Below are 26,773 nucleotides of genomic sequence, written 5' to 3' on the forward strand. Positions count from 1 at the left end.
CATCATTGACCACGACAGGGCCTTCCAGTCTCGCCAATGTCAACGTCGTTCGCTGGCTGTGCCGTCGGGGAAACTGCTATTTGCGGGGCCCGAAGACCCCCACTGTGGGAAGGGCTGGAAAATTCAGCCCCTTAAATCTGCACTTCCTAAACTTGTCCTGTTTTCCCGCGAGTATAAAAAGATCGAGGGTTTAAAACATACAAAGGATTTGCCTACAGATTTCACCTGGCGTAAGGTACTAAGGTCAGGATGCTAAGGGATATGGAACTAAGGCAGGTAAACGGAGTCAATGTGATTGAATGGAGAGGCAGGCACATGGGGCTGAATGGCCTGAATCCCTATGCTCATCCAGTTCATTTTGATACACGGCAGGAATTGAAACCGCCCCTTTGCTGATTCTGATTTTGGCTCCATTCAAACGTTCGAGAAACAGAAGTGATTACTGTCACATTCCTGATGCTATTGCCATGAAACAGTAACAAGCCTCGCTTTTCACTTAGTTTTCCAAGTGCAATCTATCCTTCGATTCCTATGGCTGGGGGAAACAGTTGTAGTTTGACTATAATTGTGACTGTGGCCATTCAAGTCGAACCATAGCCTTGACATCGCCTCATGCTCTGAGTATTGGAAGGTGACGGCTGAGGCACCACCGGAGGATCTGCGCACAATCCAGGCTGGTAATTCAGTGCCACACTGCTGGTGCTATCGCGTCAAACTGGCAAGGCATGCTACAGTTGTACAAAAAACATCCACGGTAATACTTCTCTCATTCTTTAGCGCGGGGCTTTTGGTGGTCAGTTTTCACACTGGGTGTTCAGAGTGTGAAGCCTTTTTACACTGGGATACAATCGAGAAAAATCAGTGGGGGGTGTTAATGCACGATGTGCTCGGGGGGGTTGTTAATGCACGATGTGCTCGGGGGGGGGGGGGGGGGGGGCGGGGGGTGTTAATGCACGATGTGCTCGGGGGGGGGGGGCGGGTTAATGCACGATGTGCTCCTCATGAGGATGAAGCAGACCTAAAGCGTTCCAATTTAGCAGTCTGCTGCCCTGTGCCCAATCTGTGCACCCGTATTGGTCCCACGGCTGAACCTGTGATGCACTTGTTTTAGATGTATCAACAAATTTGATCTTGATGGTTTTAGTCTGATTTTAAACGAATCATGCAGATATGTCGGCATCGGATGAGGTGAGGATTGAACTTGGCCCTGGTGCTCCCCATGCGTGAATAGGCCACCGTCTCGCATTAAGCCAAGAAGACAAGCCACAGCGCACGTTTCAGCAATTTTAAGGGAAAACTGAGGCTGTAAAAGAAGCTCGAGGCCTGGTCAACGGATTTATTCAGAAAGACTTTATTCAGATTTACAATAAAGCATCTAGCGTGACATCTACAGGTGTCAGCTAATGAAAAGGTCTGTTGTATGCAGTGTTCAGGCCAAACAGCATTCGATGGGTTCAAACAATGAGTATGGGTTTGTATGTTAAAATAAACACAGCTGCAGGTTCCACAATAGCTAGCCTGCTCTACGGCAATGCACTCAGAATTTCAAGCAGTTAAGAACGACTTACATTTGTAGAGCACCTATTACCACATCGGGAGGTCCCCAAGCGCTTTACAGCCAGCAAGATACTTTTTAAAATGCAGTCGCTGTTGTAATGTGGGAAATGCCCGCCGCCAATTCGTGCACAGCAAGCAGCAAGCTCCCTCAAATGGCACTGAAGGATCCATAGAATCCCTGCAGTGCAGAAGGAGGCCATTCAGCCCATCAAGTCTGCACCGACCCTCCGAAAGAGCACTCTACCTGGGCTCACTCCTCTGCCCTATCCCTGTGACGCTGCGCAATTTAGCATAGCCAATCCACCTGACCTGCACACCTTTGGACTGTGAGAGGAAACCGGAGCACCCGGAGGAAACGCACGCACACACGGGGGAGAACGTGCAGACTCCGCACAGACATTCACCCGAGGCCGGATTCGAACCGGGATCCCTCACGCTGTCAGGCAGCGCTGCTAACCACTAGCCGACCAGATAATCGGTTGGAAGCCATGTTGGTTGCGGGCAGCGATTTCAACCCAAGAATAAATTGTTAAAATGAGGTTGTCAATCCCAAGAGAGAGTAGATCAAGTCTGTGTTTTCCACCTTCTCTCCCCATGGCATCATTCTTTGGGTTTAAATCTTTATTATATTAAGACATGATGATCTAAATCGGGTGAGGCGACTTCTGTTCAGGTTTATTGTTTTGTTAGGTGGCTTCTCCCCTTGTCAGCTGAACGAAACCCAGCACCTTCATTTATTTCTTTTTCCAAATCTTCACCCAATTCTACTTTGAAAGCTACGACTGGAACTGCTTCAATCTGCCCTCCAGGTCAGAGCGGGGTACTTCCCTCCATCTCCCACTCTCTGAATGGGAAAGGCCAAAATCAGAGCTTGATAGTCAGGAGCTTGTCTTTCGGAGCAAATACAAAAGCGAAATGGAAAGTCGGATGTTAAAACTGTTACTTTCAGCGGACGACGAGAGGAATGAAAGTGACAGGTTCTCACCTGCCTGGCTCCGCCCTGTTCACTTATCCGTCTTTAGGACCCGCATTTACGAAGAGAATCTGCTTTTGGAGGGTCATTTACATTCACCTGTGCTCCCATCTGTTGCAGGAGCCTCCAGCAATGCATCAGTCACAGGCTCGGGTTCAATGCTGGTCACGAAAACATTTTTGTAAATTTAATATCGACTGATTTTTAACTCACAAATTTCAATTTTGCCAAATAGGGTGGTTGAGATGAAACAGTCTGTTTAGAAATGTTGCCACGTGTAAAACGGACTCCTGAGTGTCCAATATGGCATGCACACGCACATTCCATTCTGAAATGAAATGAAATGAAATGAAAATCGCTTATTGTCACAAGTAGGCTTCAAATGAAGTTACTGTGAAAAGCCCCTAGTCGCCACATTCCGGCGCCTGTTCGGGGAGGCTGGTACGGGAACTGAACCGTGCTGCTGGCCTGCCTTGGTCTGCTTTCAAAGCCAGCGATTTAGCCCTGTGCTAGTACCACCCCTGCCAACGTGGCAAAAGCTCCAGTGTAGTGGTCAGGACCTGCCCCTGAAATAGGCGTTAGGCCCCGAGCAGGCAGGGGGGCCTAAACCCTACGTGAGGGTCCCGTCCTGAAACTGGGCAGCCCCGCGCTGGGCCGGCTGCATTCAGGATAACCATGTGATCTAACCTGTGATTCTTAAAGGGAACCAATTCCCTTTTGAAAGGCGCTACTGAATCTGGATCTGGCTTTGTGCAGCCGGCAAGCTGCTTCTGACCACCTGATTGACATCTGCAGCTCACTGGCGATACACTGATCAGACCCACGACGGAGTGTCAGGCTTTCCAGCTGCTGCTTTGAATGACCAGCGCATTGAACAAAGCACAAAGAGGACATTTGGACATTTTTTTTTACACTCCCTTAATGTCCATCATGGATTGGTCTCTTCAGCCATTAGCAAAAGTGCACTTTATGAAGCTACCCCACCCTCCAATGGATTTCTCCATCAATTTAAGTGGATGGAAGGACGCTGATGACAACTTCCACCCAGAATAAAGGAAAGGGCTCCGATATTTTTCATTTCAACAATCTAAATTCAGCTGATAACACACATTCTTTGCACTGCTGGCTTACATTCCAATGGGAATCACATCAAGATTATCATTCATTCAGTTACTGGGAGTAAAGATACAAAGGCAAAAGTACCTCTGTCAAAAAACAGTGTCATAATAAGACTGCTGCATTCTACAATCCAGCTGGTCTCATTTACCACATTCCTCAATGGACCTTATAATCGAAGGAAGTTTTTTGTCAAATAGGGATAAAGTTAGGAAGTGAAAAAAGGACATTCAAAACCGAGGGGAACAATTATAATGTAACTGCAATATTTTAATTCATATTTATAATAATAATCTTTATTTGTGTCACAAGTAGGCTTACATTAACACTGCAATGAAGTTGCTGTGACAAGCCCCTAGTCGTCACATTCCGGTACCTGTTCGGGTACACAGAGGGAGAATTCAGAATGTCCAATTCACCTACCAAGCACGTCTTTCAGGACTTGTGGGAGGAAACCCACGCAGACACGGGGAGAATGTGCAGACTCTTCACAGGCAGTGACCCAAGCCGGGAATCGAAACAGGGTCCCTGGCGCTGTGAAGCAACAGTGCTAACCACTGTGCCAATACCTCCGTTTGAATGCTTCTTTGAAAAGACAATTGTTTCTTAAATTTTTTCAGTTAGATGTGACTTCATTTTTGCTAAGTCTTCCAAACACAAAGACTAAAACATTTCTGCATCGAAATCGGGCATCAATGTTGTTAAACTGGTATCAAGTTTGAAAAGTGAAGTGTTTCACTTACCTGAGGTTGCATCGGCACAGTCTAGAACCTCCTGATCCTTTGATAAAGTGGGATGATTGCACAGTAACGCAGAGTTGATATCTGACACACCAGCTACACGCTAGCTACCTTCTACTGTTACCATGATCCTAAATTAATTATTTAAACCTATCAGCTGAAATGTCAATGACATCATTCATACTTACTGCCCAATCGAGTCCCTCCATGCTTGTGTGTGGGTTTTTTTTTTCTTTACATATTGAACAATAAGTAATGGTTAGGCTATTATCCCAGTGCACACACAGCATCACTGATGCAAAACATGTACAAGCTAATATCAGGGTGTAAGCAATAAAAAGCCAATTACAAGACTTTAACATGGAGGAATGGATCTCTCTTGATGGCAAAATTGAGAAATCTGACGGCTACCCTGGATAGGGGGGGAGGTGAGGAAAGTTCCATGTTTGACACCTCCCCCCCCCCCCCTCCCCCCTACCCCCAACCCTCTCACGAGCGGACCAGGATGCAACAATTAGCCTTAACACGTCTGATGGTCAAAAAATAAGCAGCCAGCGTTGTCACTCTTGATGGCTCTGCCGTGCCTCCAGCTGGAAGGTGCACAGGTGCCTCAGCGAGTAGTCCCTCTGAGTCAGAGGTCACGGGTTCACATCCCACTCCAGAGCCTCGGGCACATAGTCCAGGCTGAGAGAGAGAGAGAGTGCTGCACTGTCAAAGGTGCCAGATCCCTCTCAGCTGGATTTAAAGGACCCCATGGCACTATTCAAAGAAGATTAGGAGAGTTCTCCCAGGAGCCTTGACCAATTGTTATCCTTCATACAACATCACTAAAGTTTACCTGGTCATCACTGCATTTGGGACATTCTGGGATTGTCAAAAACATTGCACAAAAATGAGTCTGTCATTCATTCTTTGTGTGGGTTCTATGTGAGGACAGTAAGGACAATAGATGCATCCTCAAAGTTGAACGGCCTATGATCACTGAGTTGATGCACACATGAAGACCGACAACTTGGATGGGGTACAAAGACAGATGCTAGCGTGCGGGGAAGGGGAGGGTAGCTTGTTCAATGATACCCCTGGGAGACAGAAGTGGAAAAAGTATTCCAGTTATCATCCTTGAACTCCTTTCACTTGTCAGCTCCAATCTACTCCTCATTGACTTCCCAATCTCCGTACTGCGTAAGAATATGCAACATCTTGCCCTTAAGTCCCTCTCAGTCACCAGCCCTGACCTTGCCAACTACCCGTGGCATTTTCTTTCACACGGCACTCATTTCAAAATCCTTGTCTGCGCCCAGAAATCCCTCCGCAGTCTTCTCCCACCTTCCTTTCCCTCTTCAACCTCTTCCAGTCAAAAACTCTGCACATTGATTTCGCTCCTCCAATTCTGATGCTTCCTCCTACGTGATTGACTTTTCATCCTTGTTTCCGAACTCTCCTGGAACACTCTTCCGAAAGCTTTACACCTTGTCACATTGTTTCCACTCCCAAAAGCCTGCAAATGTACATCTTTAACTCTGCCATCTCCTAACCTTCCTCTCCGATTCGTGTCACGTGCCTGGTCTCACTTTGCGAGCCGATTTGGGGATGTTTGCTCCAAAAACACAAGGAATTGTTTTTGATAGGTACAAAGGACAGAGAACATTGTAACCAGCAAAACAGCGCAGGAACAGAAAACAAAAATAGACCTTTGGTGGTAAAACCTATTTCCTCAAAGTTCGAAGTAAGACTGATAGTGTGCAGGTGCAACTCTTCAGCATGCAGCTAATCACATGATTGGCAAAGGCTATGAGTGGGATTTTCCAGGCCTTACCGCCGGCAGAGTCTTTCAGCTTAGTCGGAGGTGACCGTCACCCCCCTCCCCCCGCTCTATATCAGTAAAGAATGCAATATTTTAGCTATGTGCTTCATAGCCTATGAATTACTTTTTCATAGAATCATAGAATTTACAGTGCAGAAGGAGACCATTCGGCCCATCAGGTCTGCACCGGCACTTGGAAAGAGCACCCTACTGAAGCCCAAGCCTTAACCCCTATCCCTGTAACCCAGTAGCCCCACCTAACCTTTTGGACACTAAGGGACAATTTAGCATGGCCAATCCACCTAACCGGCACATCTTTGGACACTAAGGGACAATTTAACATGGTCAACACACCTAACCTGCACACCTTTGGACTGTGAGAGGAAACCGGAGCACCCGGAGGTAACCCACGCAGACACGAGGAGAACGTGCAAACTCCACACCGTCACCCGAGGCCGGAATTGAACCCGGGTCTCTGGAGCTGTGAGGCAGCAGTGCTAACCACTGTGCCACCGTGCCACCCAAACCGGGAGAGAAACAGGAACTTTGAGAGTGAGCGAGACAAACCAGATTGCAGGTGGGAGAAAGAGAGAGAGTAGGTGAGGCTCCAATAGATTGAGTGAATATGCGAGTGGAGAGGAGGAAATGCAGTTCGAAAGGACATGCTGGAAACACAGCAGTGCTAAACTTGCTGCGTCAACATAACAGAAATGTTTACATTCAACCCAGCCCCCCAGTATTACAGTAGTAATGTTGAATATCTTTTGTATCTTGGTGCGTTAACAAAATAAACACCATAAGGTATGTTTTAAAGAGTTGCAAAAGGCATTGATTTTGCATCATTTGTAATATTTGTATACTTTTCAAATCAGCACAAAATCTCAACTGGAAGTACATACGAGCACCAATCACACCAAACCGCTCACGGAGAGATTTGGGGTCTCCGTACGTTAGGAGTCTCTGCTTTGCTATGTTGCAGTCTGGCTGGCCGTTCTTGTAAACAAGGCGAGTGTTTGCTTGGACCCAAATCCATACGTTCTGTTTCATCAGGAGTCGAAAGAAACTCATTCCATTCTTTTCAAAATAGTATTGCTAATGTTATGGAGACAACCAATTTGCACATTGTTATGTCCTACAAAATTAAATAACTAACTAGGTAATCTGTATGTTAGCTGGAGGGAGGAATATTGATCATGGAGAACTCCATGAGAGAAAATGCTGGAAAATCTCAGCAGGTCTGGCAGCATCTGTAGGGGGAGAATAGAGCGAACGTTTCAAGTCCAGATGACCCTTTGTCAAAGCTAAAAGGCATGGAAAGTGGGAGATATTTATACTGTGGGGTGAGGGAATGAAGGATGAGTCATAGCCACAGAAACCAATGCTTAACATCCCAGACCCAAACCACTCATTCCAGGTTAAGAAACATTTCACTTGCACCTCTGTCAATTTGGTCTACTGCATTCGCTGCTCCCAATGTAGCCTTCTCTGTATCGGAGAGACCAAACGTTGACTGGGTGAGATGTAGACTTTGCTGAGCACCTTCGGTCTGTGCGCATTCAGGACCCTGACCTTCCCGTTGCTTGCTATTTCAACGCAAGACCCTGCTCCCCTGCCCACATGTCTGTCCTTGGCCTGTTGCAATGTTCCAATGAAGGAGGAACAACATCTCATCTTCCGGTCAGGCACGCTACAGCCTTCCGGCCTGAACATCGAATTCAACAACTTCAGATGATCAGCTCTACCCCACCTCGACCCATTTGTTTTCATTCCATTTCATTTTACCTGTCTTTTACATTTTATTTCTTTTTTGTCTTTCTCTCTATATATATTTCCTCCCCTATTTTATCCCCCCCTGTCCTTACCTTTCTCCCCTTTGCTTCTCCCTTCCCCCCCCCCCACATCTGTCACAGCTTACCCTCTGATTTTAGTTTCTCTGCCGTTTGGCCTTTCACACACCTTTTATTCTCTCTGGGGACTGCCATTAGCGCTCTTTTCCCTCGGTTTCTGTGGCTATTAACATTCTTTTCCCTTAGTTTCTGTGGCTATGACTCATCTTTCATTCCCTCACCCCACAGTATAAATATCTCCCACTTTCCATGCCTTTTAGCTTTGACAAAGGATCATCTGGACTCGAAACGTTCGCTCTTTTCTCTCCCTACAGATGCCGCCAGACCTGCTGAGATTTTCCAGCATTTTCTCTTTTGGTTTCAGATTCCAGCATCCGCAGTAATTTGCTTTTATGGAGAACTCCATGTCCTCTTTAAATTGTGCCCTGTGATCTTTGAATACACAGTCTTTGGTTTCAAAGTAAACTCTCACTTGAAAGATCCATTTACAGTGGCTTCATCTCGCCATTAGTTCCTTGTAACTAATTCCATCACCCTTCCTGTCAGTGTGAGGGATTGATTACCATCTCCATCTTCTCCATTGTGGGTTGGCTAGTTACAGCTATTCAACAGAAATTTGCACATTCACAAGTTTACCAATAATGACTTTGTATATCTGGCAACAGTCTCTGAGACGGAGACAGGTTATTTTCAACCTCCAGGATATGTGACCCCGGAGATGAGTTTTCAATCATATCTGTGCAACACCTAATTACACCTGCCTGACGTCGACTATCTCCAAAATCCCCTCATCATTTCAAGTCTCTCTGTGGCCTGGTTCCGCCCTCTCTCTGTAATCCAGCCCCACCGCTCCACTATGCGTCTGCACCCTCCTAATTCTGGTTTCTTCAGCATCCCTGGTTTTAATCACTTCATCATTGGTGGCCATGCCTTCAGTTGCCTCGGCATTGAAACTCTTAAATTCCCACCTTAAACCTATCCCCCTAACTCTACCTCGCTTCCCTTGTCTAAGAGTCTCCTTAAAACCTACCCCTTTGAACAAGCTTTGCTCATCTGCCCTAATATCCCCTCATATTTTGTTTTATAATGCATCTGTGAAGAAGTGGTTTAGCTCAGTTGGCTGGACAGCTGGTTTGGGATGCAGAGCAAGGTTCAATTCCCGTACTGGCTGAGGTCATTTATAAAGACCCTGCCTTCTCAACATTGCCTCACGCCTGAGGTGTGGTGATCCTCGGGTTAAATCACCACCAGTCAGCTCTCCCCCCCTCAAAGGGGGAGGACTACCGTGACATCTGGGACTATGGTGACTTTATTTACCCATGTAACCAAGCTTTTGGTCATCTGCCCTCATATCCAGAAGGACAAGAGCAGCAGATACATGGGTACCCCACCACCTGAAGGTTCCCCTCCAAGACACTCACCACCCCGATTTGGAAATATGTTGACGCTCCTTCACTGTTGCTGGGTCAAAATCTTGGAATTCCCTCCCATAACAGCATTGTGGGTGTGCCTACACCTCAGGAACTGCGGCGGGTCAAGAAGGCAGCTCTCCACCACCTTCCAAGGGCAATTAGGGATAGGCAATAAATGCTGGCCTAACCTGCAACGCCCACATCCTACGCCCCGTTCCTCCCTGCCCCCTTCCCCCCCTGCCCTCTTCCACCCTGCCCCATTCCTCTTTGCCCCCCTTCCTCCGTGCCCCCCTTCCTCCCTGCCCCCCGTTCCCCCCCTGCCCCGAATCCCCCTGCCCCCGAGTCTCCCCGCCCCGATTCCCCCTGCCCCCGATTCCCCACGCCCCCAGATTCCCCCCACCCCCCCGTTTCCCCCGGCCCCCATTCTCCCCCAGCCCCCATTCTCCCCTGCCTCTGTTTCCCCCTGCCTCGATTTCCCCTCTGACCCTGTTTCCCCCTGCCTCTATTCCCTCCTGCCTCTGTTTCCCCGCTGCCCCTGTTCCCCCCCTGCTGAATTGGTAAGATAGGGCGCATGATTGTAACAGGGGATAGGGAATTCCAGTTCACATTTTGTTTTGTAATGCCTCTGCGAAGAAGCCTTAAGACATTTAATTGCAGTCAAGTTGCTTTCTAAATACAAGTTGTTGTATTTGCTTTCACGCTGCAAGCAACTGTGCAAAACCTTTCATAGATAAGTAGTAGAAGGAGCTTTTGTTGTGCTATTAACATCCACTTTGACTTCTCGGCAACTCGGGAGTGTTGGAATGCGAAGAGAGTGTGAGGGTGAACATTATCCTGTTTACCCTTTCATTTCCCTTCAGCAGTCACTCTCCCTCTCTGTTTTTGTTTTGCCTTCTAACTTTGCACAGCATTTGTCTCTAATGACCCAATTTAAAAGTATCTTTTTCCACCACCCCGAATAATGAATTGTCACCAAATACTTGCAGAAGGGAGATTCAATTTTTAATGAGTTGCTAGCAAGCTGGAGGCACGGGCAGAGCCACAAGGGGATTGCTGAGACAGGCAGAAAACTGTTACACTCAGGACTAATTTGACCAAACATAATTTCTAAGTGGATTTTTAATTAAGTAGAGTGTTCGCAAAGGGAAGGGGCAGCTGCGGATATACATCCCGTCCTGCTACCCGGCCTGTAGTAACCATGGCTTTTACTCTCTCCTTTGAAAGATAAAATATTGTATCTACACAATTACATCTCGTGCAGGTTCCAAATCTGCCCCAAAGCACTTTACAGCTTTTCTTTTCCAAGTGCAGTTACTGTTGTAAAGTGGGAACCATGGCAGTCAACCGGAGCACAGCAAGATCCCACAACCAGCAGCGTTGAGGTCGACAGGAGCTCCACAGTACAGGAGGAGGCCATTCGGCTCCTCGATGTCTGCACCGACCCTCCGAAAGAGCACCCTCAGCTCGGCCCTATCCCCGTAAACTTGCGCACTGATCATGGTCCAATCCACCTAACCGGTACATCTTTGGACTGTGGGAGGAAACCGGAGCGCCCGGAGGATAACCCACGCAGACACGGGGAGAACGTGCAGACTCCGCACCGACAGTGACCCAAGCCGGAATCGAACCTGGGACTCTGGAGCTGTGAGACAGCAGTGCTAACCACCTGTGCCACAGTGCCATATTCCTTTCAGGTAGGAGGTGGAGGTAACTGAACGTTAGAGGAACAAATTTTTTAATCTACACCCAACCCTATGTTTGCCCCTGCCCTATTCCCCCTCGCCCCCGATTCCCCCCGAATCTCACTGCCCTATTCCCCCTCGCCCCCGATTCCCCCCGAATCTCACTGCCCTATTCCCCCCCGCCCCCGATTCCCCCGAATCTCACTGCCCGATTCCCCCCGCCCCCGATTCCCCCCCGCCCCCGAATGTCCCACCGCCCCCGAATCCCCCGCCACTGAATCTCCCCCCCCCGAATCTCACCCCCGCCCCCGAATCTCCCCCCGATTCCCCCCGCCCCCGAATCTCCCCCCGCCCCCGATTCCCTCCGCCCCCGAATCTCCCCCCCGCCCCCGAATCCCCCCCCCCCGATTCCCCCCCCGCCCCTGAATCTCCCCCCCGATTCCCCCCGCCCCCGAATCTCCCCCCCGGTTCTCCCCACCACCGATTCCCCCCCCGCCCCCGAATCTCCCCCCCCCCCGATTTCCGCCGCCCTAGATTCCCCCCGCCCCCAATTCCCCCCCGCCCCTGATTCCCCCGCCCCCGTTTTCCCCCCCGCCCCCAGTTTCTCCCCGCCCCCGAATCTCCCCCCCCCCCCCCGATTCCCCCCCCGCCCCCCGGTTCCCCCCCGCCGGTTCTCCCCACCCGCCCCCGAATCTCCCCCCCGATTTCCGCCCGCCCCAGATTCCCCCTGCCCCCAATTCCCCCGCCCCCCAATTCCCCCACCCCCCGATTACCCCCGCCACCGTTTCCCCCCCCGCCCCCGTTTTCCCCCCCGCCCCCCGGTTTCTCCCCTGCCCCCGAAACTCCCCCCCGCCCCCGGTTCTCCCCGCCCCGATTCCCCCCCCCCGATTATCCCCGCCCCCGATTTCCCCACCCCCGATTCCCCCCGTCCCCGGTTCCCCCCCGCCCCCGATTATCCCCGCCCCCGAATCTCCCCCACCCGCCGGTTCTCCCCACCACCGATTCCCCCCCCACCCCCGAATCTCCCCCCCGGATTTCCGCCGCCCCAGATTCCCCTCGCCCCCAATTCCCCCGCCCCCAATTCCCCCCGCCCCCGGTTTCCCCCCCCGCCCCAGGTTTCTCCCCACCCACGAATCTCCCCCCGCCCCCGGAACTCCCCCCCGGTTCTCCCCATTCCCCCGCCCCCAATTCCCCCCGCCACCGTTTTCCCCCCGCCCACCGTTTTCCCCACCCCCGATTCCCCTCGCCCCCGGTTCCCCCCGCCCCCGATTATCCCCGCCCCCGATTTCCCCCTCCGTCCCCGATTACCCCCGCCCCCGATTTCCCCCTCCGCCCCCGATTCCCCCGCCCTCGATTCCCCCCGCCCCCGATTATCCCCGCCCCCGATTCCCCCCCGCCCCCGATTATCCCCGACCCCGATTCCCCCCCCCACCCCCGATTCCCCCCACCCCCGATTCTCCCCGCTCCTGATTCCCCGCCCCCGATACCCCCACACCCGATTCCCCCCCCGCCCCGAATCTCCCCCCCTGCCCCCGAATCTCCCCCCGATTTCCCCCGCCCCCGATTCCCCCCCCGCCCCCGATTCCCCCCCCGCCCCCGATTCCCCCCCGACCCCGATTCCGCCCAACCCCGTTTACCCCCACGCCCCCGATTCCCCCCGCCCCCGGTTTCCCCCCCGCCCCCGGTTCCCCCCCGCCCCCGGTTCTCCCCGCCCCTGAATCTCCCCCCGATTCCCCCCCGCCCCGGTTTCCCCCCCCGCCCCCGGTTTCCCCCCCCGCCCCCGGTTCTCCCCGCCCCTGAATCTCCCCCCCGATTCCCCCCGCCCCCGGTTTCCCCCCCCGCCCCCGGTTCTCCCCCGCCCCCGGTTCCCCCGCCCCCGGTTCTCCCCCGCCCCCGATTCCCCCCGCCCCGATTCCCCCTGCCCCCCGGTTCCCCCCCGCCCCCGATTCTCCCCGCCTCCGATTATCCCCGCCCTGATTCCCCCCCGCCCCCGATTCCCCCACCCCCGATTCCCCCGCCCCCCGATTATCCCCGCCCCCGATTCCCCCTCCGCCCCGAATTCCCCCCGCCCCCGATTATCCCCGCCCCCGATTCCCCCCCGCCCCCGCTTCCACCCCGCCCCCGATTCCCCCCCGCCCCCCGGTTCCCCCCAACACCGCTTATCCCCGCCCCCGACTTCCCCACCACCCCCGGTTGCCCCCACTTCCGATTCCCCCCCGCCCCCGGTTGCCCCCACCCCCGATTATCCCCGCACCCGATTCCCCCCCTCGCCCCCGGTTCCCGATTCCCCCCACCCCCGATTCTCCCCCCGCCCCCGATTATCCCCTTCCCCGATTCCCCCCCGCCCCCGATTCCCCGCCCCCGAATCTCCCGCCCCCGAATCTCCCGCCCCGATTCCCCCCCGCCCCCGATTATCCCCGCCCCCCCGATTCCCCCCGCCCCCGGTTCCCCCTGCCCCCGATTCTCCCCGCCCCCGATTCCCCCCCGATCCCGATTCCCCCCCGATTATCCCCGCCCCCGATTCCCCCCCGCCCCCGGTTCCCCCGTCCCCGAATCTCCCTGACCCCGGTTCCCCCCGCCCCCGGTTCTCCCCGCCCCCGATTCCCCCCGCCCCGATTCCCCCCGGCCCCCGATTCCCCCGGCCCCAATTCCCCCCGCCCCCGATTCTCCCCGCCCCCGATTCCCCCCCCCCGATCCCGATTCCCCCCCGATTATCCCCCACCCTCGATTCCCCCCGCCCCCAATTCCCCCCCGCCCCGGTTCTCCCCGACCCCGACTCCCCCCGCCCCCGATTTCCCCCCGCCGTCGATTCCCCCAGCCTCCATTCTCCCCTGCCTCTGTTTCCCCCACTGCCCCTGCTCCCCCCTGCTGAATTGGTAAGATAGGGCACATGATTGTAACAGGGGATAGGGAATTCCCAGTTCATCATCTTGCGCCTATGACCATGACCACCGACTTCCACAATAAAACAAGTCCATGTCTCCCCTTGATGGGCAGCCTAGTCAAAGGGGAGTATTCTGGTAAATACTTGGCCCTCAACGCACGTCACTGAAATCAGATTATCTGATCGTTGCTGTTTGTGGGATCTTGCTCTGCACAAAATGGGCTGCCATATTTCCGACATTACAACAGTGACTACATTTCAAAGTTACTGGGCGGGATTCTCCACTCCCGCGCCGAAGTGCCCACGCCCTCGTGAATGCCGTCGAGGTTCACGACGGCGCGAAACGGCCCCTATCCCGACCGATTCAGGCCCCGACAATGGGCTAGGATCGGGGCCGCAGCATCTACACGCGCCAGGCCTTGTCGCCGCGTAAAGGCAGCGCCGCATTGGTGACGCAGCCGGTGCCGCATAACTGGCGTCACCCGCGCATGCGTGGTTGCCGTCCTCTCTGAGTCCGCCCCTGCAAGAAGATGGCGGACGGATCTTGCGGGGCCGCGGAAGGAGGTCCTCCTTCAGAGAGGACGGCCCGACGATCGGTGGGGCACCGATCGCAGGCCATGCCACGTTTGAGGTACCCCCCCGGTGCTGGACACCCCCCCCCCGACAGGTCGCCCCTCTCCAGCACTCCCGCGCTGTTCCCGACGGCAGCGACCAGACGTGGACGGCGCCGGGGGGAACCCGCCGTTTTGTGCTGGCCGCTCGGCCCATCCGGGCCTGAGAATAGCGGGGGCTGCCGGAGAATCGCCATTTTGGGTGTCTCCGGCGATTCTCCAGCCTGCGGCCGCGGAACTCGACGGGGCCGTTCCCGCCGCTTGGAGAATCGCGGGAGGGTGTCGGACCGGCGGTCCCCGGGAAATTTTGGCGGCCCGGGCGATTCTCCCAAACCGGCCCAGGAGTGGAGAATCTCGCACACTTCATCAGTTGTAAAGCACTTTGGAACGTCATAGGGTGTGAATGACACTGAATTCAGGAGGATCTTTCTCACAGGAGTTAAGCTGTTGTTGTGTTGATTTTGCCTGTAAATTCTGTCTTGGAACAGTATAAACTCGCAACAATCTGCCTCAAACATTCGGTGTAGGCCCTTTAATGAATGGGAAGGCCGAGACAGCTAACTTTCCCATGGCTGGGTATTAAAGTTTTGAGTTATTTTGTTACAGCGGCCCAGTCTGCTGCTCCAGAATGATGTTAATTAAACAAGTGTAGATTTTCCTAAGTGGATGGGTTAGTTGGTGCTCACTGATGAGTAAATAAAAGTGACCAGGGCCTCCCAGTGCCCCAGGAGAAATCCTTCAACACCTAACACGATTAATCAAGGCTCATTGCTTTGACACAAATGCATTTTGAGATTGCTGCTTTTAAAATTAGTTTAATTGCAAAATAAACAACTTATTTTGTAACATCTGATCGCCGACCGTCATTCGTGATGATATTGTTCCAGCTGTCATTTGTTCAACAGTGTAAGTTGCACTTATCTCCAGTCAAAATCTTTACTCTCTTGCAACCCAACCCATCCCCATTATCGCCCCCAGCCTTTGCTCTTCCAAGACTTTATTGTATCTGCCGCACAACTGGTTTCACCTCCAGGTCTGGCTGGTCCACATCAGATGCCATTAAAGTCTCAATCCTCCTCCATTAATTATTCCAGAGTTATCCCCTAGACTATTTAAATCCAGGTCCAGGGTCCTTTCCCCAGTATCAACTGCCCCCCTTCAACCTCCCTCCTCTGCTCCCCTCTACCCTTATCTCCAACAACATACACGGAGCTCAGAAGCTGAGGTTGGAATCATCTATCCAGCCGTCTCTGTTGCCTCCCCTTGTCCATACAGTGACAGTGCCCCACAGGATGCCCTCTGTGCGAAGATGCATCCCTCTCCAATTTTTCCCTTCTCCCCCACCCCCCACCCCTCATGCTCTCTCTGAGCTTATCTGGTCCACCAGACCCACCACCTTCGCTCCATTCCCACAAATCTGCTGGCCACCCAACGCCCCTTCCTGACTCACCCCTCCGTGCCGGCTGATATTGTAAATGGTTTCCACTTCTCCCCCCCCCCACCAAACCCCCCTCCCTGTGTTCCAAACCACCATCATCCTCAACATCCGCACCCTTGGCGCTTCTATCCGTGCAAAGTACTGGCTCATCCCCTTTCCTCTCCAAACTCCATGAAAGTGTTGCCACCTCTCAAAATCCCGTCTCCAGCTTTCCGGCAACTGTCAGGATCTTACAACCGGGTTTCTGATGCTGCCGCAGCCCTGGAAGGGCCCTGACCAAGGTGGCAAACGGCATCCCATGTGAAGGCAAACATGATGCTCTATCGTCCCCTTTGACCTCTCTATAACCTTTGGCACAGTTGGCCCCGCCTTCCTGGTGCCTAGCTCAGGCAGGGTGACCTCTGATCCATGTAACTGCGGTCAGAACATTTCCAGCAATGGCTTTGCTTTGTGCCTCCTGCACTGTGACCGCGATCTAGCCGTGGCCGCCTCCTCTGCCCTCTACCCCCCTCGGGATGATTATTCAAGCCAGTATCTGAGAACTGCCTGACCCCCTCGGGTATTCTACCTGCAACTGAACCTCTTTTCAAGCTACTCTTTTGTTCCTGTGATTAATGCTGTGTTTCGGTACTTGGTTAGACAATAATCGTGTACTTTACACATTTTTCTAAATATTGTTTCCGTGTGTCAACCCCCAGCTTATTCGGCTAAACACAACATATTTCTTTATTAACAGATGCTTACCTGTCTGGTTGCCATAGTAACTAATACAGTGCCCTCACCTCGTGTCTTTTTGCGCTTCGTTGTCGACATGGCGAAGATTACTCTTCGCCTGCACGTTTACTTCTGAAGGAGGGTTTGCCTCTGGAGGAATTGGCGCTGGATATGGTTGGGGGTGGCGGCGGCGGGGGTCGGAGGTCACTGGCGGAGGCGGTGCAGGAAAGGTGGGAGGCGGCGGAGGGGCCTTGCCCCCGGCTGCCTTGTTCTTCTTCTGCTCAGCTCTGGATTCAACATGTCCATGTACGTGTCCATGTCTGATGACCCTGTGAACGAGGGAGTTCAGTCAGAATCCAGGAGAAATATGGATGCCACGGTAAAGACAAACTATGATTAGAAGCTATCATTGCACGCGGGATCCACCAAAGATGGGTAGGTTGGGATAGGGCGGGGGTGAGGGCCTAGGTGGGGTGCACGTTCGGAGGGTCAGTGCAGACTCAATGGGCCGAATGGGCCTTCTTCTGCACTGTAGGGATTCTAAGAACTGTGTTTATTTCCCCGAGTTGAAAGGACTTCATCTTAATTGCTTGAAATGCAGTGAGTGGTATCACTTTGCACATACTGAGTCTGTCAATCTATCTGTGTTTGGTTTTCTTTATTCTTTCACGGGCATCGCTGGCAAGGCAGCAGTTGTCACCCACCCCTAATTGCCCTTGAACTGAGTGGTCTACAAGGTCAAGTCAGAGGACAGTTGAAAGGTCAACCAGAAATAAATCCAGAGGTCCCTGGATGAAAAGGGAGATAGAAATTAAGATAAGGGAGAAAACCTGTGGCTGTGACAGGCGTCAAGCAGAAAATACAATTGAGAACCAAGAGGAGTACAGAAAGATCAGAGGGGAGGTAGAGAAGCTCATTAATGAAGTGAAGAGGGATTGTGCGAAAAGACTGGCAGCCAACAGAAAGGGGGAATCCCAAAGTCTTCCAGAGGCACATAAATAGCAAAAGGGTGGTAAATGGTGGAGTAAAAAATAGGGGCCTAAATGTGAAGTTATACATGGAGGCTGGAGGCATGGCTGAGGTATTACATTAATACTTGTTTTTTTATCAAGGAGGTAGAATCTACCCAGGCCACGGCAATGGATAAGGAAACTCTGTCCCCGAAACGGGTTACTTAACGTTGGCATGGCAGCGGGACTGGATGAGACGCATCCGAGGATACTGAAGGAAGTGAGAATGGAAATTGCAAGAGCGCTGGCAATGATCTTCCAGTCTTCACTAGATGCAGGGCAGGGGCCAGAAGACTGGAGAATTGCAAATGTAACACCCTACACACTCGTTCAAAAGAGGTTGTCAGGATAGCCCCAGCAATCACAGACCAGTCAGTTTAATGTCAGTGGTGGGCATGCCCCTAGAAACTATTATTCAGGATTGAATTAGGAGTCACATGGAAAAATGTGGGTTGATTAGGAAGAGCCAGCATGGATTTCTAAAGGGGAAATCGTGTTCAACTGACTTGCTGGAGTTTTTTGAAGAGTTAAATAAAGGGTCGATGAGGATAACATTGTTGATGTGGAGTACTTGGACTTTCAGAAGGCATTCGATGCAGTGCCACACAACAGACTTGTGAGAAAAGTTATAGTTTGTGGAATAAAAGGCACAGCAGCAACGTGAATTCAAATTTGGGTGAATAATATGAATGGATATTTCTTCCCGCTGGAGGAGGGTTTATAGTAGTTGTTCTCATGGGGTCTGTTCGGGATCCTTGCTTTTCCTGATGTTTATACATGATCTCGGTCTTGATGTTCACGGGGCAAGTTCAAAATTTGCAAATGATACAAAACTTGCAAGTACTCTAAACTGTGAAGAGATCAGCTCGGAACTTCAAAAAGACACAGACAAATAGGTGGAAGATGAAGTTCATTGCAGAGAAGTGTGACGTGATACATTTTGGTCTGAAGAACATGGAGAGACAATGTAAAAAAGAGTTAAGATTCTCAAGGGACAGAGGAATCTGGGTGTATATGTACATAAAAGGTCATTGAAGATGGCAGAACAGGTGAAGAGAGAAGTTAATAAAGCAGATAGTATTCTGGACTGTATTAAAACAGGGGGACAGCACACAGGAGTAGGGGGGCTATACTGAACTTACACAAGCTACTAGTTAGGCCTCAGCTGGAGTATTGTGTACAGTTCTGCGTCCCACACTATCGGAAGGATGTGGACACATTGGAGAGAGTGCAGAAGAGGTTTACAAGAGGTTCACAGCAAAAGAGAAACTTCATTTATGAGGATAGATTGCAAAAGTTGTGACTGTTCCCCTTGGAGACAAGAAGGTTAAAAGCAGATGAGATGTTGAAAATCATGAGGGAGCTGGTACCTTCACCACACCAACTGCAGCGGTTCGAGAAGGCAGATTGCTATCACTTTATCAAGCACAATCAGGGATGGGCAATATACTGTGACCTTGCTGGCACTGCCACATCCTGTAAATGAGTACATTTTAAAAATAGCCTCATACAGTCCTGAACTAGAAAATATAGTGTGGGAGTGTTGGCCGGGGGGGGGGGGGGGGGGGGGCATCAGTGGAATAGACATACCAGAAAAAAACCAGCAAACAAATGATGGAAGAAACAAAACTTTCTTCCCAACACTAAAATGACTATTCATTCAGACAAATATGTTTCCTGTTCAACAATTGAACATTTCGGGGCAGCAAGTGGCACAATGGTTAGCACGGCTGCCTACGGCGCTGAGGACCCGGGTTGGAATCCCGGCCCTGGGTCACTGTCCGTGTGGAGTTTGCACATTCTCTCCGTGTCTGCGTGGGTTTCGCCCCCATAAGAGCCGGTGCAGACTCGATGGGCCGATTGGCCTCCTTCTGCACTGTAAATTCTATGATATGAAAACCCAAAGATGTGCAGGTTAGGTGGACTGGCCACGCTAAATTGCCCCTGAATTGGGAAAAAAAATAATTGAACATTTCTCTGTGTGAATACGAATGGAAAGATTTTAGAGATCTGGGGCGAAATTCTCCGTTATCGGCGCAAAGTCCGCCGATCGGCGCAAAAAACGGCGCAAATCCGACTTGCGTCACGCCGGAAAAATGGTTGAAAAGTCTCCGGCCCGAAATGGGCGAGCAGCGACGTGACGGGATCCGCGCTTGCGCACATGGTTCACGCCGTGCAGCGTCATACACACCGCACTGCGTGACGGCTCATAAGGACGCACTGCTCCCCCCCCACCCGACCGGAACACCCGACCGGAACACCCGACTGGATGGCTGGCCGCCGCTCAGCCCCGAGGTTCCAGTCACGGGATGTGGAGGCGCTCCTGGACGCAGTGGAGCAGAGGGGGGAGGCCCTGTATCCCGGGCACGGCCGCAGAGTTGCCCCACGCTACAGCCGGCGTCTGTGGAGGGAGGTGGCAGAGGCCGTCACCCGCTGCGGCCCTGACACCACGGACAGGCACCCAGTGCCACAAGAAGGTGAACGAACTCGTCAGAGCAGGCAGGGTGAGCCTCCCCCCGCCCGATATCCATATCCCCCCTCCGCCATATCCCCCCTCCCCACATCCCCCCTCCCCACATCCCCCCTCCCCATATCCCCCCTCCCCCATATCCCCCATATACCCTCCCCCATATCCCCCATATACCCCCCTCCCCCATATCCCCCCCTCCCCAATATCCCCCCCTCCCCATATCCTCCATATCCCCCCTCCCCCATATCCCCCCTCCCCATATCCCCCCTCCCCATATCCCCCCTCCCCCATATCCCCCCTCCCCCATGTCCCCCCTCCCCATGTCCCCCCTCCCCATGTCCCCCCTCCCCATGTCCCCCCTCCCCCATATCACCCCTCCCCCATATCCCCCCTCCCCCATATCCCCAAGTGAATCCAGCCCGAACCTTAACCTCTGCAAAACACGCGCAACCGATGGCGTGCATTCATATACCTGCCTAACACTGTTGCCTTTTACCCCTGCCACCACCCCCACCTCCCCCCGCCACCCCCGCCACAGGAGAAGCGAGCACAACAATAGGGAGCATGTGAGGACTGGAGGAGGCCCCGCTGATGAGAGGCCACTGACCGAACACGAGGAAAGGGCCCTGGAACTGGCTGGCGGACCTGATGACCGGGAGGTTGCTGATGCAGAGGTCGGGGGCGTACTAGCAAGTGAGCCACCGACAGCCCGTCCCCATATCCCCCCTCCCCCATATCCCCCCTCCCCCATACCACCTGATCACTGCCTGCGTGTCTAACCATGCATGCTTCATTGTGTATCGCAGGAGCAAACGTCGAGGCACCCATCCCCGCAGATGCAGACCGCCCGCAGGATGCCCCTCGGAGGCCACGGGAGACGGAGAGACCCGGACCCTCCGGCATGCGACGCCCGCAGGATGCCCCTCGCACACCACGGGAGACAGAGAGACCCGGACCCTCTGGCATGCGACGCCTGCAGGATGCCCCTCGCACACCACGGGAGACGGAGAGACCTGGAGCAACAGGGAGACGACGCCCCCGTCACGTGCGGGTGCGACGACGCAGGCATGTGCCACCCAGCGACGAGGGGGGCAGCCACAGGCCCCCGTCACAGCCGAGCCAGGACACCACTACCCAGGACACCACTACCCAGGTCACCACTACCCATGACACCACTACCCAGGACACCCCTACCCGGGACACCCCTACCCGGGACAGCACTACCCGGGACACCCCTACCCGGGACAGCACTACCCAGGAAGACGAAATACCGGACAGTGACTCAGAGTGGATGGGTGGAGACGAACCCCCACCCCAAAGTGCCATGGAGTCAGAGTGGGACGAAGAGCACGACACAACGCCACTGCTGTCACCAACACCCTCCACCATCGCAGAAACACTCACCTCGGTTGGGCACTTTAGTGATGAGGCGTCTGGTACACTCACTGGTGCGCACAACACAGCCGTCCCGGTACAGCAGGTGGAGGTAGGAGCAGCAGAGGGGCCGGGCGGTCGGAGGGCAGCCCAGCCCAAGCGAACATCTGCCGCCCAGATGGATCCCGGGTTCCTGGAGTTACCACACCCACACATAGATCCGATGCAACCACCGAACCGGAGACGAGCGAAGAGGGTGACGGGCGGCTTGCGGCGGCTGCACCACGGGTGGCGTCCGCGGTGGAGGCAATGGGTGCGACGGTGTCAGACATGGGGAACGGTTTGCGAGGCCTGGGCTTTCGTGCAGGTGGCGTCTGTGGCCCAGGACATGGCTGCCCTCTCACAGGAGGCCATGAGCCAGTGCCAGCGCCAGATGGCAGAGGTGCTCAACGCCATAGCCCAGTCTCAGCAGGCCATAGCCCAGTCTCAGCAGGCCATAGCCCAGTCTCAGCAGGCCATAGCCCAGTCTCTGCAGGCCATAGCCCAGTCTCTGCAGGCCATGGCCCAGTCTCAGCAGGCCATAGCCCAGTCTCTGCAGGCCATAGCCCAGTCTCTGCAGCCCATGGCCCAGTCTCAGCAGGCCATAGCCCAGTCTCAGCAGGCCATAGCCCAGTCTCTGCAGGCCATGGCCCAGTCTCAGCAGGCCATCGCTGAGGGCAGCGGCGCCAGTGGCCATGTGTGAGCCGGCGTCGCACAGTCACAGACAGGGTTTGCCAACCCCCTGGGCTCCATGGCTGCAAACCTGCAGACCCCTGTCGATACCAGCACGGGCCTCCAGGACTGGCAGTGCCAGATGTCGGGGGGGCGTCGGATGGCCAGTCCGTTCGCATCCCCCACCCATGTAGAGGCCTGGGGGCCATCGGGCACCCCGAGGGAGGAGGAGGTGGTGTGGTCCGTCCCGGCTCCCCCTGTAGGGGAGGTCCCGGAACACCGCGACACCTCGGACTCCCCCCCTTACGTCCCAGGTGCATTGAGTGGGCAACGGGCAGGACAGGCTGACAGCTCGCCATCCCAGTCGCCCAGGCCGCAGCCTGGCCCATCTAGGCCAGGACGCCTCAGGAAACGGCTGCCAAAGGGATCCCGTGTCAGAGGGCAGGAATCACAGGAGTCCGTCTCCAGTTCTGCTGTACCGTCTGGGGAACCACGTAGACGTAGTCAAAGGGCCCGTAAGGCCAAACAATTAGACACTGAGTAAGTTGGCACGGGTGCAGGGCACAGATGAGTTTTAGGGGCTAGGGCACGTGCATGAACTCCTTTCGTTATTAAAGTCAATGTTACACCTACAGAAGCTGCCTTTGTGCTCTGTCCAAAGCGCGCGGGGGTGTCATGTACGTTGAGCGCAAGTGTGTGTGTGAGGGGTGGTCTTACCTCAGCCCCAGGTGAGTCTGCCCCTTCCCCCTGGGCCGCCATCAACATCCCCCCGGGCAGAGGACGGGACCGTGCGCTGCAGTGTCACAGCCGCATGCAGGGATGGTCCGGGTGGATGGTGGTACTGTGGCCATGGGTCAGACATAGTCCAACGATGTGGAGCCAGGAGCTCATCGCAGGGCGGGTTGTCATCATCCTCCATGGCCTGCAATGGACACGCGTCCATGGGCATCATTGTAGCGGTTCTCCGCCTCATTGTGTGGCCTCCGTATAGGCGTCATCAGCCACGATCGCAATGGGTAGCCCCTGTCGCCCAGCAACCAGCCCCTCAGCCGGGGATGGCGTCCCTCGTACATGCCGGGGATGGATGACCGCGACAACACGTATGAGTCGTGTACACTGCCTGGGTGACGGGCGCAGACGTGCAGGATCATCAGACCACCTGTATGTTCATCGAATAGGTCCCCTTCCTATTGGTGAACACGGCCCTGTTATCTTCAGGTGGCCGCACGGCGACGTGCATCCCATCAATCGCACCCTGGACCATGGGGAACCCGGCCACGGCAGAGAAGCCCACGGCCCGGGCATCTTGGCTGGCCCGGTCCACAGGGAAGCGGATGTAGCGGTGCGCCATGGTATATAGGGCATCTGTCACTGCCCGGATGCACCGATGTCTGCGATATGCCCCACAGGTCCCCACTCGGTGCCTGGAATGACTCCGTTGCATAAAGTTTCAGGGCCACCATGACCTTGACGGACACGGGGAGAGGGTGTCCCCCGCCAGTGCCACGCGGTGACAGGTGTGCCAGCAGGTGGCAGGTGTGTGCCACTGTTTCCCGCCTCATCCGGAGTCTCCTCCTGCATTCCCGGTCCGTGAGGTCCTGGTATGACTGCCGGGGCCTGTACACACGGGGCGCCCTCGGGTGCCTCCGTTGCTGTGGGGCCGCAACGGCCTCCTCCCCCTCCTCGTCCTGTCGTTCAGGTGACCCTCCAGCCTGGGCGGCTGCCGCCTGCCCCTCTGTGGCAGCCTGCGCCGCCTCTCTGGCACGCTCCTCCTCCTCCTCCTCATCCAGGGCAACATAAACATAAGAGGCTGCCGCCACGGCGGCCAACATCGCTGGATGATCAGAAAACATGACGGCCTGGTTGGGGGGGGGGGGGGGGGGGGGCGTGGGGGGGGGGGGGTGGGAACGACGACATGTCATCATTGCCCATATCCCCTCCTTCCCCCCAGCCAGGTGGCATGGACCGCATGGGTCCAACTGTTGGAGGCTGGCACCTGGCCAGGTGGACCAACTCACTTGCCCTCGCATCCCCCTCCCCAGCACGGACCCCCCCAACCCCCTCCCCGGCACGGACCCCCCTCCCCATCCTCCTCCCCGGCACGGACCCCCCCCCATCCTCCTCCCCGGCACGGACCCCCCCCCCCCATCCCCCTCCCCGGCACGGACCCCCCCCATCCTCCTCCCCGGCACGGACCTCCCATCCCCCTCCCCGGCAGGGACCTCCCATCCTCCTCACCGGCACGGACCCCCCCCCCCATCTCCCTCCCCGGCACGGACCCCCCCCTATCCTCCTCCCCGGCACGGACTCCCCCCCCCCCTATCCTCCTCCCTGGCACGGACCCCCCCCCATCCTCCTCCCCGGCACGGACCCCCACCCCCCCATCCCCCTCCCCGGCACGGACCTCCCAACCTCCTCCCTGGCACGGACCTCCCATCCCCCTCCCCGGCACGGACCTCCCATCCTCCTCCCCGGCACGGACCTCCCATCCTCCTCCCACGGACCCCCCTCCCGACACTCCCCCGGAGCCCAGCCCACTCTAACCACCCCCCCCCCCCGCACACACACACAACCCTAGACACACCTCTCCCCACACATTCAGACTGCGGCCACGCCATCGCCTGCCCAGAGCCAACCCCCCAGGCCGTCACTCACCTCCACGCTGGTCGGCGTGAACCTGGAGCACCGGGTCACGCCGATGAAAAGGAGGTTTGATTCACGTCGACGTGAACGGTCATCACGTCGACGGGACTTCAGCCCATCCAGAAGGGAGAATATCGGCAGGCCCAAAATCGGCTGCCTTGCGCACACCCGTGACATTCTCCGCGGCAGCGGCGACATTAACGCCCCGCCGACTTTTCTCCCTTCGGAGACTTCGGCGGGGGCAGGATTCACGGCGGCCAACGGCCATTCTCCGACCCTCTGGGGGGGGGTCGGAGAATGACGCCCCTGTTCTTACCCTTATTCGAAGTTGCAACTTTCACCAGCTTTACAAATTTTAGGCACCACGATATATACTCGAGTAGAGGTCGATCTTGTGTATAGGTCAATCCCAACTGTAAATCGCCGAAACCTTGCCTTCTCCAACCCATACACCCGAAATCACCCTGTCCTGAATCCCACGTGCTGGAAGATGCGGGAATTCCCTCACCTGCCACCTCACAAACGCCCTCACTTGCATGTACCTGAAAGTATTTCCCGGGGGTAGCCCAAACTTCTCCTCCAGCACCCCTAGACTCGCAAACATCCCATCGATGAACAGGTCCCCCATTCTTCTAATCCCTGCCCGATGCCAGCTCCGAAACCCCCCATCCATCCTTCCCGGGACGAACCGATGACTCTCCCGAATCGGGGACCAAATCGAGGCTCCCACCTCGCCCCTGTGTCACCTCCACTGCCCCCAGATCTTCAGCGTCACCGCCACCACCGGACTCGTGGTGTACCTTGCCGGCGAGAGCGGCAGTGGAGCCGTCACCAGCGCCCTCAGGCTCGTGCCCACACAGGACGCCATCTCTAGCCTCTTCTACGCCGCCCCCCTCTCCCTCCATTACCCACTTACGGATCATTGCCACATTGCAAACCTATTCATTGATAGAATCACACAATCGCGCACCATCGAAGACAGCTGTTCAGCTCCTCGTGTCTGCATACACCAGCACGGGATGTCAAGACTACCACCTCACTGGTGTGTGCTGCATTCCTGCCAATCCCACTCTCTAATCCTCATATGTTAGTCCCACCAGCCCAGCAATCCCACCCTCACAAAGATTAGCACTCTTGCCTCACGGCGCCAGGGACCCGGGTTCAATTCCGGCCTCGGGTGACTGTCTGTGTGGAGTTTGCACTTTCTCCCCGTGTCTGCGTGGGTTTCCTCCCACAGTCCAAAGACTCACAGGTTAGGTGGGGTTATGGTGTACGGTGATACAGCGGGGGAGTGGGCCCAGGCAGGGTGGTCTTTCGGAGGGTCCGTGCAGCCTCGATGGGCTGAATGGCCTCCTTCTGCACTGTTGCAATTCTAATTCTCTGGTAATATGGCAACATGGTACCAAGAAGGAACGCGAGGCACCCAGCCCGACTGAGGCCGCAGACCAGGCAAATCATTGTGCAGCAGCTGGAGAATTCAAGATATCGGAGAAGATTGGAGGAAGTTCTCTGCACAGCTAAGGCTCTTTCTGAGCTACCTTTGGGCCAGGGTTGCCAGGAACAGTCTCCAACCTGGCAATTCTTCAACAGCAAGACGATGGGAAGTGTGTGGATTTCATGTGAAAAAGTCAACCTTCTACTTTTTGGGGGGCTACTTCGCGGTAACTGTGAGCTCTTGTTAAATCAGAGGAGGAAAAAGAGGTTTGGCTGCCAGATCACAATGAATCATGAAGGCACCAGGCTTGATGTGATAACATTACTCGAATACTGAAATCCCTGTTATCCAC

General features: G+C 54.8%; 1 protein-coding gene across 1 annotated transcript in view; it reads right to left on the reverse strand.

The window, feature by feature from the left end:
- espn (espin) overlaps positions 1 to 26,773 on the reverse strand; it is a 199,024-nt gene that overhangs the window by 98,382 nt on the left and 73,869 nt on the right. Inside the window, 2 exon segments of the mRNA XM_072477998.1 lie at positions 16,862 to 17,045; positions 17,048 to 17,098. Of these exon segments, the coding sequence (XP_072334099.1) occupies positions 16,862 to 17,045; positions 17,048 to 17,098 (235 nt within the window).

Source organism: Scyliorhinus torazame, chromosome 16 (assembly GCF_047496885.1).
Source record: "Scyliorhinus torazame isolate Kashiwa2021f chromosome 16, sScyTor2.1, whole genome shotgun sequence".
In the NCBI taxonomy this organism is placed as follows: Eukaryota; Metazoa; Chordata; class Chondrichthyes; order Carcharhiniformes; family Scyliorhinidae; genus Scyliorhinus; species Scyliorhinus torazame.